The sequence below is a fragment of the Pimephales promelas genome, chromosome 20, assembly GCF_988280905.1.
Source record: "Pimephales promelas chromosome 20, fPimPro1.hap1.1, whole genome shotgun sequence".
Taxonomy (NCBI): Eukaryota; Metazoa; Chordata; class Actinopteri; order Cypriniformes; family Leuciscidae; genus Pimephales; species Pimephales promelas.
Genome location: NC_142788.1, coordinates 985,155 through 1,001,868, shown reverse-complemented (window position 1 = coordinate 1,001,868; position 16,714 = coordinate 985,155). Strand labels below are relative to the sequence as shown.

General features: G+C 37.9%; 1 protein-coding gene across 1 annotated transcript in view; it reads left to right on the top strand.

Annotated features, from left to right (window-relative positions):
• Nucleotides 1–216: 216 nt before the first annotated feature.
• The window catches only part of syn2a (synapsin IIa), a 49,871-nt gene continuing 33,373 nt past the window's right edge, over nt 217–16,714 (top strand). The window contains 2 exon segments of the mRNA XM_039671349.2: nt 217–417; nt 420–612. Of these exon segments, the coding sequence (XP_039527283.2) occupies nt 318–417; nt 420–612 (293 nt within the window). The 5' untranslated portion in view covers nt 217–317.

Genomic DNA, 16,714 nt, shown 5'->3' with positions numbered 1-16,714 from the left:
CGTGAAACACACACTGGCATGAATCAGGTGATCTTCGAGTGAAACACACACCGACTCTGCTGCGAGGGAAGCTCAGTGCACGTGACTGACACACACTGCAGGAAACCTTCTGTCGGAGGATGCGATCCGGCTGGGGGAGGGGAGGAGACCAGCAGCTCATGCAGGGATGCAGCAAGCTCTGATTGGCTGTCTGCGTGTGTGACATCAGAGCAGAGAGGGGAGGAAGCACTGCGACTCACTCGAGGAGGATCCCAGCATCCCATTCCCAGCTCTGAGCGTCTCCTGTGGGATAAACCGTGTGAATCTGCGCTGCCGTCATGAACTACCTGCGCCGCCGTCTGTCGGACAGCACCTTCATCTCCAACCTGCCCAATGGCTACATGTCGGACCTGCAGAAGCCGGACCCCCCTCAGCCTCCCCCCCGGGCCCAGCCGCAGCAGCCGCTCCGGGGTCCCCGGGGCCGGACCGGAGAGCCCCCCCGCCGCAGGGCTTCTTCAGCTCCATCAGCAGCGCGGTGAAGCAGACGGCCGCCTCGGCGGGGCTGGTGGAGCAGGCGCCCGTGTCCCGGAGCCTCAAGACCCTGCTGGTCATCGACGGAGCCCAGCACGACTGGTGAGAAGAGCAATGCGCTATTTGGCATTTATGCAGTGCTGAGCTTACGCATTATTTCGATTGGTGGAGTAAAGGCATCGCCATCATCACTGCGTTAATCTCTCTGATTGACGTGCCTAAAGTGTGTTTGATTCTGTTCAACTTCGTCTCTAGTGTGAGCATCATGGGATAACACTGACACAAGACGATCATTAAATACACTTCCACTCTCCATAATACCTCTTTTCAGGCTTACAACTGCCCTTGGTTTTTAATGTTGAATATTCCTGATGTTTTTGATGTAAACTCCCTTTATCATTTGGTTTGTGTGGGCTTTCTTTCTATTTTTATATGTTGTACAGCACAACGGCCAACTCCGGTGCTTTTGTGCTATATAAATAAAAGTTGATTGATTTTTGATTCGAGTGTGTGAACTGAGGAACTGAGAAATCAGGTGACACTCATACTTACTTCTTCATATCTGATGTATCTACAATCCCCTGCCATCTCTTCAGACGATTAATGTGGATCTGGGCGAGTTGAGTTCATGCTCATTATTCAGTTGTGTGTTTGTACACATGCAGGGGACGTGGTCATTGGTCAGTCGGTTTGTGTCGTTGGATGATGATCTTTGTGATACAGTGTGTGTTCAACTGCTGCTTTGGGATGTCACACACACACACACACACACACACCACATATATGCTCTTTTCATGCTTGGTGTAAAGAATCACATGACCAGAGCTGTTTAATTCCTGTTTAAAGCTAGGGTATACGATTTCAAAGATTGTTCATTATTAATATCCTTGTTTAGATGCTGGTTATGGTTACCCAGACAGCAAACTGACATCGAATCAACGTGGAAACGACGTCTCTCATGACATTGAAACAACGTTGATTTTGCTCATCGAATTAACGTTGAACCAACGTCAGATGCGGCATTCTTCAAAGCTAAATGAAATCGAAAATTGGTTTGCTTTCATAACGTTGAAACAACGCGTTGATTTCAAGTTGATTTTCCGTTAGTTTTGAAAGAATGACGCGTCTGACGTTGGTTCAACGTTAATTCGATGAGCAAAACAATGTCAGATCAACGTTGTTTCGATGTCATATTTCCACGTTGATTCAATGTCAGTTTGCTATCTGGGTATATAGTACAATCCTAACAATATGAATAGAAAAAAGAATTTAAAAAATCCATTTACTCTATTGGCTGTACAGCAGCAGAAAAGTTGACCAATGTAAGCTGTGCGGCCGCACAGTTTATATTGGTCAACTGCTCTCATCCAATCACCAGCTCCACTTGAAACTCCACCTGGTGCTCACGTCTCCAATTATCAATGTTAGCCGTTTAGCATCGCCTATCACGGGTCAAAGTAATTATATTTCTTGTTCAAGGTTTCTGTTCGAGCCGATCGGAATTTGAACAAGATGCACTGCGTGACACAATAACAATTACTGAAAACCTTAGCAATAGTATTATAATGGTGGTGGGGAGTTTAGAACATTTCATGTGTTGCTAATCTTGCGTTGACGTGAACTCAAATGTGACATACGTCAGGGATCAGGTAGCGCAGAGGGGAGGGGGGTGTGTGTGGAGGGGCGGGATGAGTTTTTTAAAAATTTCCCTACCGTCTCGACCGATTTTTAACATCGTATACCATAGCTTTAATGTCATGTTGAAAGGGTTTGCCATTAGTATAATATGGCTTTTGCTCATTTAAATCATGCATGCACGTGGTCACAAATGGAAAAACACAGCCTTGTTTAGGGTTTTGGTTATTAAGGTTATTAAATAATTGATTCCCGATTCTATTCACATTAAGCGAAAAAAGCGTTTGCGTCCCCTTTTTACTTTTCTTTTTTAGTATCATGTGACTTCATTGTTTGTAGCTTTCTGTCAGGACTTATTAAAGCCTCCAGACATTTATTTTGTTCTTGTAAGAAATGCGATGTTTCAGTGTAAGAAATGTGCAAGTCAATACAATCTTCCACTGGGTGTCATATATTCGTCTAGGGTTCTTCAGCTCAGTTTACTCTTCCACAAGTGCTGAAAGCAAACAGATTGTGTTTGACATTTGACATTTAACAGCCATTTACAGCCATTGACTGTAATACATATCATATCCTGTGCTGTGATGACCAATGATTGATGATAGCAGCCTATGATACATTCATTGTGTATAGCCAGTCCTGCATCAATTACAGCACAGAGAAACCTGGCATGCATCGTGTACAAACAAATGCGTCTTATCCGCTGTATAAAGTTTTGACCATAAGCCTGATACAGTATAGGGTACGAACGGGCTAAAGGACGATTTTTTTTTTTTTTTAAGATTTTATTTTCCTCTAAACCACTAGATGCACACACTAGGGCTGCACGATTTTTCACGATTATTTTGATCAATATTGAAATCACGATTAATTATCACCATTATTTGTTGATTTTAACCAAAACTAATTTTATTGTCACATAGGCTGATTATATCTGCTTTCACATCCGTATTGTGCCACATTCCTGCTAATGTACAACTATGTGCATACAAATAAAATAGGTCCTCTTATTAAAGGGTTAGTTCACCCAAAAATGAAAATTAAGTCATTAATTACTCACCCCCATGCTGTACCAACCCCGTAAGACCTTCGTTCGTCTTCGGAACACAAATGAAGATATTTTTGATTAAATTTGAGAGCTGTACGTGAATACTTTTTGTGCGAAAAAACAAACAAATATAACGAGTTTATTCGACTATTTCTTTTCTTCCTTGTAGGCCAGAAACGAGACTTCAAAAGATTTCCACGACGCATGTGCGAGAATTGCGATCTTCAGATGAAATAAATAGTCGAATAAACTCGTTATTTTTGTTTGTTTTTTCGCACAAAAAGTATTCGCGTCGCTTGATAAACTTATAGTTGAGCCACGGTAGTCACATGGGATATTTAAACATTTTCTTCATTGACTTTCTGGGCCGTCTCAAATTTAATCAAAAATATCTTCATTTGTGTTCCGAAGACGAACGAAGGTCTTACGGGGTTTGGTACAGCATGGGGGTGAGTAATTAATGACTTAATTTTCATTTTTCGGTGAACTAACCCTTTAAGTGCATCTCCTTAAAGAATCAATAAAAATTAAAGCTGCAAGCAGCATTTTGCGGGGTTCAAGCAGTTTAGGCCTTTAAGGCCTTTAAGCACAAAAGCATCAAAAGACATTAAGTTTTATGTAGCAAGCATTATTTACCATGATAAACCATATTTCAATGTGATTTTTCATGGTTTACCATGTTCTAGTATGATTTACCATGAATCTAACATGATTTTCCATAGTTTACCTTGATATACCATGTTATAGGATGGTTTACCACAATATAGCAAGTGAAAAGACTATTAATAAGAAAAGTGGCCAGCAGAGGGCAGTAGAAGACCACTTATTGGCACACTTCCATTTTGAAATGCTTTGTTTCTCCACTATTCTGCACTAAAGCAAACCATTTTTTTCATGTTAACTTCATAAAGCATGCTTACACACAAACGCACGCACACGCACACACACACAAACACACACACATTTATAGTGTGTACAGTATATGTATAGTTTGACTGCAAAACATTAACAAAAAGAAATTTGTTAAATAAATTAACAATGCAAAATATAGTGTGTACTAGGGGTGGAGCCGAATACGGTATTCGGAAAGGCACAAATAATGTGTTTTTTACGAATACTTATTCCGAACAAATACTTAAAAAATATTTGTGTTCGGGAACAAGAAATACTGTATGTCAAAAAGCTGCGTTCCTCACGAGACCGCAGTGCGCGAGTTGAGTGAGCGACGTTCAGGAAGAGGTGACTGACACAGGCTGCTCCACACAGCAACAGAGAGGGCTCGGCTGAGCGAAAAAACACTTAACTGCATCACTATTTTTGTTGAATAGATGTTTGTACCTTAACTAGGTTCCAGAGGCAGTTTATAACTTTCGGGAAGCGGAGTTTGATCGGGAGTATATTCCATTATTGACGTCTGCAGACGAGTGCTCTCCTGTTCGCTCTGTTTACGTAGCTCTGTTAGCTCGGTAACGGTATTTATTTGTTTCTTATATGGCTTGGTTGAATTCTAATGTAGAGTGCGGTCTGTTGTTATAACAGGCCGCTGCTTATAAGTATAACACACCGTTGCCATGAAAAACAGAGCGTTGCCATGGATTCTAAACGTAGAGACAGAACGGACTATTTTTCTTTTTTATCGGCAATCGTTTTTTAAATCAATAAACTCCTGTTTATATCTATATTTTGAGTCAAATTATTGATTTACTTGGTAGGTAGCAATGTAATAAGCAGGGTAATGTAGAGCGAGGCGGTTGTTATAGCGAATACAAACCCGCAGGCTTTGCGTAATCCCTAACTTATTCTGTCTGTTAAGCGTCCTTCACCGTGGTGTTGGGGTTCATAATGTTCACAATTGTATTTTATTAGTTGTTGGTTTAACCATGGTTCATGAGGTAATGGCTGACTGTTATTTTCTTCTCAATGACTTTTCTTGTTACATGTTTATTGCTGGATTTATAGAAAAACACCAACCAATATTGCATAATGGATATAATTAAAGAATTCATAATAGTAATTGAAAAGATTTCCTTTCTAATCTCTTTCAACTCCATTTCGCTTTTTCAATGAGACTCTGCCACTTCACCATGCACGACTCACCTGTTGCCTATAAATTGATTGTGAACCCTTTGGCTCATTCTTTGCACTCTTTCCTGGCGCATAACTGTGTGTGTCTTCATGGATTACGTGAGTCCATCTATTAATTTCAATGTGTTTACATTGTTTATGCCTTTTTATGATTTAATGTCACTGTCAGCTTGTGCACTGCTAATTGATTAATTTGTTTGCCAGACATGTGCCCTGAGTCACTTACTGAGTCACACCACTTATTGAGTCACTTTCATTTTGAACTACTTTTTTACTAGTATTCTGCACCGTGCATTTATGAGCATTTCACATATTTCTTTGCAATGTAATAATATAAAACTAATTAAAGAAAATGCTTTAAGCATTTGTTTGTTGGCCAATGATGAAAGCTGATAAAAAGATAAAAAATGTGGTAACACTTTACAATAAGGTTCATTAGCTAACATTAGTAAATGCATTAACTAACATGAACTAACGGTGAGCAATGCATTAGTTACAGTGTTTATTAATCTTTGTTAATGTTAGTTAATTCAAATACAGCTGTTCATTGTGCGTTCATGTTAGTTCACAGTCCATTAACCAATGTTAACTAATACGTTATTAAAATCAAAGGTTGTATAAGTAAATGTTGGAATTAATATTAACTAAGATTAATAAATGCTGAAAAAGTATTGTTCACATAATGTACATGTTAACTGATGTAGTTAACTAATGTTAACTAATGAACCTTATTGTAAACTAAAGTGTTACCAAAAATGCCTAATTCTGCTCCTCTATCTAGTGGACAACAGTGCTATTACAGCTAACTTATACAGTATGCCATGAATCTAGCATGATTTACCATAGTCAGGGATGTAGTGGAGGCTAAATGCACGTAAAGGCCGTTTACGCACCTCACAATATTCGGAAATAGTGTTTACCCACCTCCAAAGTGTGTTTATCCACCTCTCAATTGCGTTTATCCACCTCTAAGTAGTTCCTAAGACATTTTAAATTAAGCTTGTGTCGTTTTAGTTATATATTGTTCATTATTAGTTTCATAGGTTGTTAAACCTAAGACGAACTCTTTCATAATGCGCTGCATTACTGTGTTGTTGACTATTACTGACGGTAAGGTTGTACTGTTGACCCTCGCGCAGCCTCTCGAGCAGAAATCTACACAAATGAGCGCACAACACACTCAGACCCCATTTACACCTGGTATTAAAATGCGATCTGTATCCAGATAAGTTATCCGGATAATAAAAAACGCATGTTAATGCAAGGTGTAAATGCGTTGTGATCAGATCGGATCTGCCTGACCACATCTGCAGGTAGTCTGGCTCGCATTGTGTCCGGATCTTTACTAACGTTAGGTGTAAACGCAATCTGGTTGTTGAAACCACATATATGTATATTTTACTCCCCCCAAAAAGGCAAAAAATAAACGAGTGAGGTTGTTATATAGGTTATATGTCATGTTATAGTCAGATATGACGGCGCTACTGCGACACGGATCACCCATCACCGCAGATGAGCAGCTGAGCGTCTATTCATCGAGCCAACGTGCAAACATCGCGAATAAAAGTGAAAGTAAGTCACAGACGCTTAACACACAATCATCTTCAAGTAAAGAAACGAAATTATCTTACCAGCGCTGTTGCCACTCTTTTATTGATGTCTTTGATTTGGAAATTAGCTGATGATCAACGAAATGCAGCTCAAATCTGTTGCTTTTGGTGGCGTGCAATCCATTAAATCTGCATACGCGGGAGTTTAAGATCGGATTTATATCCGTTTTGCAAAAACACATTTATGTGGCCAGGTGTAAATGGAATCGGTACTTATTATCCGGATAACTTGTCTGGATACAGATCGCATTTTAATACCAGGTGTAAATGGGGTCTCTTATTTTTCCTGAACACCATCACGATTGAAAATGTGACATTGATTTCCTACAACAGTTCAATAAACATTAAAAAATTAAATCACTTACATTTTAGATGCTATATTGGCTGTTTTTGTTCTGTTTCAGCAGCGAAAATAGTTCCAAACAACACAGCAGACCCACGGCACATGTCACAGGAACACTCGACGTGTTTTCATTACTGAATCATTCTGCATTTTGAACGAATCGATTGAGTCAAAGATTCAAAGACCCATTCAAAAACATCGGTCTCATTCTTGAATGATCAGCCGTTTGAACGAATCGTTTGAATGAATGAATCAATGAGTCACTCATTAAGACGGTCGCCTGCCACCACCTACTGGCGGTTTAGTGTTAAATGTTTAAAAGTAGTATCATTCTTTCCCAGTTTCTTATGTAAATTTAAATAAATGTCATAACATTATTTTATGCAATTGTGTTTTTTCAGTGTAAATGATTTAATTTGATCAGCCCCTAGAGTAACAGCCCATAGTGTCTTATTATTCGAAATAATACACCAGAATTTATAGTTTACCCACCTCTTTTTTTACCACTACACCTCTGACCATAGTGTACATTAATTTACCACGTTCTAGCATGATTTATCATTATTTACAGTGATTGGGGCTTGGATGATTGGATTTTAATGTGATTCTAGGAATATAGTATAGCTATTTACCACGTTAATAGCAGTTATGTGAAGATTCAGAACAACTGAAGTGATAAACTTTGACAAAAAAAATGATTGTGATCAATATTTGACTAAATGTGATTGCAAATGTTAAAATAGATCATTAATAAAGTCATAATATTAATTATAGTTGAGTAGTGAGACACTTACTATTTTGAACAGCAGAGGGCAGTAAAACACCACTTATTGGCTTAATAGACCATCATATTGATATCGTTTCACCTTTTTAACTGTTATTTAGGCATATTCTGTCAGATCTGTCTGAAAATGTTCATGATTATTTAATGTCACGTGTTCTGACTTGTTTATTGAAGAGATCAACGCTTTCAGGGACACTGAAAGTGTAGTAATAGATGGCTTCAACACACTAAATGTTGAAGCCATCCTATTATAGTCATCCACATGACGTAGTTCAACTTTTTGTTATAATTATTGATCTAGAGAGTCCAGAGAATTGTACTGCACTGGTTTTAACATTATGATATGATCAGAGATGGAAAACACCATTTACAGCCAATACTGGCAATTTACCATTGGAAATACATGGTTTTAAAGCTTTTTAACAGTTATAGCGCCACCTATGGTCCGATCTCCATGAAACTGTGCATGCTTCTTCAGCATGTTATGACACATATGCTCATCAATTTTTGTAAAGTTCTGAGTTTTTCTTTAGGATTTACAGGCTTTTGGGGGCTTTTTGTCACGCCCTTTTGTAAATGACCCTGTTATAGCAAGACAAATGACAAAGTTGAACATTTTTTGGATAATTATTGATCAAGAGAGTCCAAAGAATTATCCTAGACTAGTCTGGTTCCGATCGGGCAAAAAACCAGGGACTAGTTCGCAAAAGTAGGTTTTTAACATATTCGTGAATATTTAACGAACGAATTGATTGACAGCAATGGTTCTTGAGGCAAAGTTGTTCATCATGAGGAGATCTATCAATTGATATACATTTTGTGGGGGTGTTTGCAACACCACGTGATTACAGAGCAATAAAACTCGTTAGCGCCAACTAGTGGCCGATTTCTTTCAAAATTCTTACAGACCTCTAGGGCCATGAGTCGAACATTCCCAACGAGTTTCGTTCCGATCGGCCTTCGTTAACCTTGTTTCATAGATGCTCAAACTTCATTGGCCGATGGCGGCCATGTTTTTTGAGATACACCAATGTCCTTATAGACTTACATGAGGCCTTGGACCAAGACACTGCATACCAATTTTCAAGTCAATCGGACTGACGGTCAGGTGTTTATCTGTTTTTTTCATTTTATAGCGCCACCTAGTGTTCAATCGTCGCGATTTTTTTACTGTCACCTCAAATTGAACTCTTACACATGTGTACCGAGTTTGGTGAAGATATCTCATTTACTTCTCGAGCTATAGCCATTTTAGTAAAATAGGCTCCTCCCACAACGTTTATTTTGCTTCCCCTAGCGACCGGAACGAGAAATTTCAACATTTTTTTGATAATTATTGATCTTCAGACTTCAGAGAACATTTCTGCACTGGTTTGGTTCCGATCGGGCAAAAAACCAGGGACTAGTTCGCAAAAGTAGTTTTTCGACAAAATTCAAAATGGCGGAAAATCTATCATGACGGAAATGAAATCGGAGATATACGTTTTTTTCGTCAGGTGACCAGCTTTCCAACGATATAAGACACTTGAGTGTACGACTTACGGTCTAGGAGTTATGAGCAGTTTCGCGCAATTGGTCGCTATAGCGCCACCTATGGGCCAATCGGGCTCATAATTTGATAACCTCTCCTCGATTTTTGTACTACCATCTGACAAAGTTTCAGAACTGCAGCACTTACGGTTTGGTCTGCACGATGCGTTTTACGGCAGAATAATAATAATAATAATAATAATTAAAGCTGCAAGCAGCATTTAGCGGGGTTCAAGCAGTTTAGGCCTTTAAGGCCTTTAAGCACAAAAGCATCAAAAGACATTAAGTTTTAAGTTTCAATAATGGCAATTTACCATAGGGAATACATTGTTTTTAACATTTTTAACAGTTATAGCGCCACCTATAGTCTGATCTCCATGAAACTTTGCATGCTTGTTAATGATGTGATGACACATATGCTCATCAATTTTTGGGATGTTCTGAGTTTTCCTTTAGGATTTATAGGCTTTTGGGTGCATTTTGTCACGCCCCCTTTTGTAAATGACCCTGTTATAGCAAAACAAATGTCAAAGTTCAACTTTTTTTTGATAATTATTGATCAAGAGAGTCCAAAGAATTATCCTAGACTGGTCTGGTTCCGATCGGGCAAAAAACCAGGGACTAGTTTGCAAAAGTAGGTTTTTAACATATTCGTGAATATTTAACGAACGATTTGATTGACAGCAATGGTTCTTGAGGCAAAGTTGTTCATCATGAGGAGATCTATCAATTGATATACATTTTGTGGGGGTGTGTGCAACACCACGTGATTACAGAGCAATAAAACTCGTTAGCGCCAACTAGTGGCCGATTTCTTTCAAAATTCTTACAGACCTCTAGGGCCATGAGTCGAACATTCCCAACGAGTTTCGTTCCGATCGGCCTTCGTTAACCTTGTTTCATAGATGCTCAAACTTCATTGGCCGATGGCGGCCATGTTTTTTGAGATACACCAATGTCCTTATAGACTTACATGAGGCCTTGGACCAAGACACTGCATACCAATTTTCAAGTCAATCGGACTGACGGTCAGGTGTTTATCTGTTTTTTTCATTTTATAGCGCCACCTAGTGTTCAATCGTCGCGATTTTTTTACTGTGACCTCAAATTGAACTCTTACACATGTGTACCGAGTTTGGTGAAGATATCTCATTTACTTCTTGAGTTATAGCCAATTTAGTAAAATAGGCTCCTCCCACAACGTTTATTTTGCTTCCCCTAGCGACCGGAAATAGAAATTTCAACATTTTTTTGATAATTATTGATCTTCAGACTCCAGAGAACATTTCTGCACTGGTTTGGTTCCGATCGGGCAAAAATCCAGGGACTAGTTCGCAAAAGTAGTTTTTTGTCAAAATTCAAAATTGCGGAAAAATTTGCATACCGGAAATGAAATCGGAGATATACGTTTTTTTCGTCAGGTGACCAGCTTTCCAATGATATAAGACACTTGAGTGTACGACTTACGGTCTAGGAGCTATGAGCCATTTCGCGCAATTGGTCGCTATAGCGCCACCTATGGGCCAATTGGGCTCATAATTTGATAACCTCTCCTCGATTTTTGTACTACCATCTGACAAAGTTTCAGGTCTCCAGCCCTTACGGTTTGGTCTGCACGATGCGTTTTACGGCAGAATAATAATAATAATAATAATAATTAAAGCTGCAAGCAGCATTTATCGGTGTTCAAGCAGTTCAGACCTTTAAGGCCTTTAAGCACAACAGCATCAAAAGGCATTCAGTTTTATATAACACACATTTATCCACTGACATAATAGATGGAAAACACCATTTACAGCCAATATAGGCAATTTACCATTGGAAATACATGGTTTTTATGCTTTTTAACAGTTATAGCGCCACCTATGGTCCGATCTCCATGAAACTGTTCATGCTTCTTCAGCATGTTATGACACATATGCTCATCAATTTTTGTGAAGTTCTGAGTTTTCCTTTAGGATTTATAGGCTTTTGGGTGCATTTTGTCCCGCCTATTTAGTAAACGACCCTGTTATAGCAAAACAAATGTAAAATCTCAACATTTTTTTGATAACTATTGATTTAGAGAGTCCAGAGAATAGGCCTAGACTGGTTTGGTTCCGATTGGACGAAAAACCAGGGACTAGTTTGCAAATGTAGGTTTTTAACATATTCGTGAATATTTAATGAACGATTTGATTGACAGCAATGGTTCTATTGGCAAAGTGGTTCAGTATGAGGAGATCTATCCAATTATATGCATTTCGTGGGCATGGGTGCAACTCCACGTGATTACAGAGCCAATAAACTCGTTAGCGCCAACTAGTGGCCAATTTCTTTCAAAACTCTTACAGACCTCTTAGGCCATGAGTCTAACACGCCCATCGAGTTTCGTTCCAATCGGCCACCGTTAACCTTGTTTCATTGGTGCTCAAATTTCATTGGCCAATGGCGGCCATGTTTTTTGAGATACACCAATGTCCTCACACACATAGATGGGGCCTTGGACCACGACACTGCATACCAATTTTCAAGTCAATCGGACAAACGGTCAGTTGAATTTATGTTTATTTCACTTTATAGCGCCAATTAGTGTTCAATCGTCACCATTGTTTTTGTGTGACCTCAAATTGACCTCCTACACATGTGTACCGAGTTTGGTGAAGATATCTTATTTACTTCTCGAGTTATAGCCATTTTAGTAAAATAGGCTCCTCCCACAACGTTTATTTTGCGTCCCCTAGCGACCGGAAATAGAAATTTCTACTTTTTTTCAATAATTATTGATCTTCAGACTCCAGAGAACATTTCTGCACTGGTTTGGTTCCGATCGGGTAAAAAACCAGGGACTAGTTCGCAAAAGTAGTTTTTCGACAAAATTCAAAATGGCGAAAAATCTATCCAGGCGGAAATGAAATCGGAGATATACGTTTTTTTCGTCAGGTGACCAGCTTTCCAATGATATAAGATACTTGAGTGTACGACTTACGGTTTAGGAGTTATGAACCGTTTCGCGCAATTGGTTGTTATAGCGCCACCTATGGGCCAAATCGGGCTCATAATCTAATAACCTCTCCTTGATTTTTGTACTACCATCTGACAAAGTTTCAGAGCTCCAGCACTTACGGTTTGGTCTGCACGATGTGTTTTACGGCAGAATAATAAAAAGTTTAAAAAAGTCTAATGCTGCTGCTCCATCTAGTGGACAACAGTGCTATTATCATCTACACAAACTCATACTTTAGACATTTTGAAAAGGATCCAAAGTGACTCAATTGTTACTTCAATAGATGATTCATGCTTCATGCTTACACACACACACACACACACGTTTGGGATAGTTTATTTGTTATTTGAACTATAAGCATATTCATTCACATATTTATTTGTAATCTTATGATCTAAAACTATATTAAAACCAGTGACAACAGTGGAATTACAGCCTTCATATACAATATGTCATATTATTAATATCATTTATCTACAACAGAATGAGAGTGTGTAGATTACACATTTTTTAAATTCAGGACCTAATGTGAGTTGTCATATTAATATTTGACTAAATGTGATTGCAAATGTTAAATTAGTGAATTAATAAAGTCATAGTATGAATTATAGTTGAGTAGTGTGACAATGACTATTTTGAACAGCAGAGGGCAGTAAAACACCACTTATTGGCTTAATAGACCATCATATTAATATCATTTTCACCTTTTTAACTGTTATATAGGCATATTTTGTCCGATCTGTCTGAAAATGTTCATGATTATTTAATGTCACGTGTTCTGACTTGTTTATTGAAGAGATCAATGCTTTCAGGGACACTGGGAGTGTAGTAATAGATGGCTTCAACACAGTAATTGTGTTGACGTATGTTTTACTGTGTGTACACAGTATGTTTTTTTCATGTTATAGCACCACCTAGTGTTCAATCGTCATTCAATGTACTTGAATATTTTACATGGCATTTTTACCCCCTTTTTTGAATGAGTGTATATTCAAAACTAATTGATGTATTCTGTATAGTTTTAAATTGTTTAATGCAAGTTTTTCACATTGACAAGTTTAAGGTTGACATTTATAATTTTTTGTATTGAATAAAATTATGTAGATTTTTTGTTAATTGTTTTTCTTTTTGTTTATTGCACTTTTGAGATATTTATCTTCTTTCTATTGATTTTTTTTTTACAAACATAGCCTTCAAATTGGGAGAGTAAGGATAATTTTGATGTGTGGCATTTGAAAATGCTCAAAAGAATGACAGCACAGCATGTAAAAATGCAAAGATATACTCTAGTGAAATTGTTCTATGGCAGGTCATAAAGGGTTAACATAATATTAATTATTATAAATATTATTTCCAACATAATAAATAGATTTGAGCATTTGTTTGTTAGCCAGTGCTGGAAACTGGTTAAAAAAGATTAAAAATAACCAATGCTGTTGCTCTCTCTAGTGGACAACATTGGTTTTACAACCTACATAAACTGTTGAAATGAATGACGGGAAATTTGTTTTTTTTAACTTATGTCTCGGGAATGATAAAGTGAAAAAATCTGAAACTCAGACCTTAGTGTTCAATGAGCCCTCTTGAACACCCATCCTGGTGTTGCTGAGTAATTGAGCTGGGAGTTGAAAGTTGAAATGCATATCTTTGTGTGCTGCGTTTAGAAGATTCAACATGGATTTCAATGTGATTCTGGTAATATAGTACAGCTATTTACCACGTTAATAGCAATTAGGTGAAAACTCAGAACAACTGAAGTGATAAACTCTGACAAAATATGATAGTGAATTGATAAAGTAATAATATGAATTATAGTTGAGTAGTGTAAAAATGACTATTTAGAACAGCAGAGGGCATTAAAACACTACTTATTTTCTTAATAGACCATCATGTTGATTTCATTTTCACCTTTTTAACTGTTATATAGGCATATTTTGTCCAATCTGTCTGAAAATGTTAATGATTATTTAATGGCATGTGTTCTGACTTGTTTTTAACAAGTCTTGTGATCTGAGCATTCATTTTAAGGCTACATGTTGAAGCCATCGATTATAGCCATCCACATGAAGTAGTTCAACTTTTTCTTATAATTATTGATCTAGAGAGTCCAGAGAATTGTACTGCACTGGTTTTAACATTATGATATGATCAGAGATGTACACACACACACCTTTGGGATATTTCTTTGTAATCTAATGTTATAAAACTATGTTAAAAACAGTGACAACAGTGGTAGTTACTCTTATCATTTATCTACAACTGAATGAGTGTGTGTAGATTTTAATTCAATATGACAGTTGTCATAGTACTTTTTGACTAAATGTGATTGTAAATGTTAAATTAGTGAATTGATAGTCATAATATAAATTATACATGACAACTTACTATTTTGAACAGCAGGGGGCAGTAAAACTCCACTTATTGGCTTAACAGACCATCATTTTCACCTTTTTAACTGTTCTACAGGCATATTTTGTCCGATCTGTCTGAAAATGTTCATGATTATTTAATGTCACGTGTTCTGACTTGTTTATTGAAGAGATCAACGCTTTCAGGGACACTGAAAGTGTAGTAGTAGATGGCTTCAACACAGTACATGTTGAAGCCATCCACATGAAGCAGTTCAACTTTTTCTTATAATTATTGATCTAGAGAGTCCAGAGAATTGTACTGCACTGGTTTTAACATTATGATATGATCAGAGATGGAAAACACCATTTACAGCCAATACTGGCAATTCACCATAGGAAATACATGGTTTTAAAGCTTTTTAACAGTTATAGCGCCACCTATGGTCCGATCTCCATGAAACTTTGCATGCTTGTTAATGATGTGATGACACATATGCTCATCAATTTTTGGGATGTTCTGAGTTTTCCTTTAGGATTTATAGGCTTTGGGTGCATTTTGTCACGCCTACTTTTGTAAATGACCCTGTTATAGCAAAACAAATGTCAAAGTTCCACTTCTTTTTGATAGTTATTGATCTAGAGAGTCCAGAGAATTGTCCTAGACTGGTCTGGTTCCGATCGAGCAAAAAACCAGGGACTAGTTCGCAAAAGTAGGTTTTTGACATATTCGTGAATATTTAACGAACGATTTGATTGACAGCAATGGTTCTAGAAGCAAAGTTGTTCAGCATGAGGAGATCTATCAATTGATATACATATTGTGAGGGTGTGTGCAAACCACGTGATTACAGAGCCATAAAACTCGTTAGCGCCAACTAGTGGCCGATTTCTTTCAAAATTCTTACAGACCTCTAGGGCCATGAGTCGAACATTCCCAACGAGTTTCGTTCCGATCGGCCTTAACCTAACCTTGTTTCATGGGTGCTCAAACTTCATTGGCTGATGGTGGCCATGTTTTTTGAGATACACCAATGTCCTCATAAACATACATGGGGCCTTGGACCAAGACACTGCATACCAATTTTCAAGTCAATCGGACTGACGGTTAGGTGGTTATCTGTTTTTTTCGTTTTATAGCGCCACCTAGTGTTCAATCGTCGCTATTTTTTTCCTGTGACCTCAAATTGAGCTCCTAAACATGTGTACCTAGTTTGGTGAAGATATCTCATTTACTTCTTTAGTTATAACCATTTTAGTAAAATAGGCTCCTCCCACAACGTTTATTTTGCGCCTCCTAGCGACCGGAAATAGAAATTTCCACTTTTTTTCAATGATTATTGATCTTCAGACTCCAGAGAACATTTCTGCACTGGTTTGGTTCCGATCGGGCAAAAAACCAGGGACTAGTTCGCAAAAGTAGTTTTTCGACAAAATTCAAAATAGCCGAAAAATTTGCATACCGGAAATGAAATCGGAGATATACGTTTTGTTCGTCAGGTGACCAGCTTTCCAATGATATAAGACACTTGAGTGTACGACTTACGGTTTAGGAGTTATGAGCAGCTTCGCACAATTGGTCGCTATAGCGCCACCTATGGGCCAATCGGGCTCATAATTTGATAACCTCTCCTCGATTTTTGTACTACCATCTGACAAAGTTTCAGAGCTCTGGCCCTTACGGTTTGGTCTGCACGATGCGTTTTACGGCAGAAGAAAAATAATAATAATAATAATAAAAATCGGTACAATTACAATAGGTTTTCAGCACTTCGTGCTTGAACACCTAAAAATCAATACAATTACAATAGGGTTTCAGCACTTCGTGCTTGAAC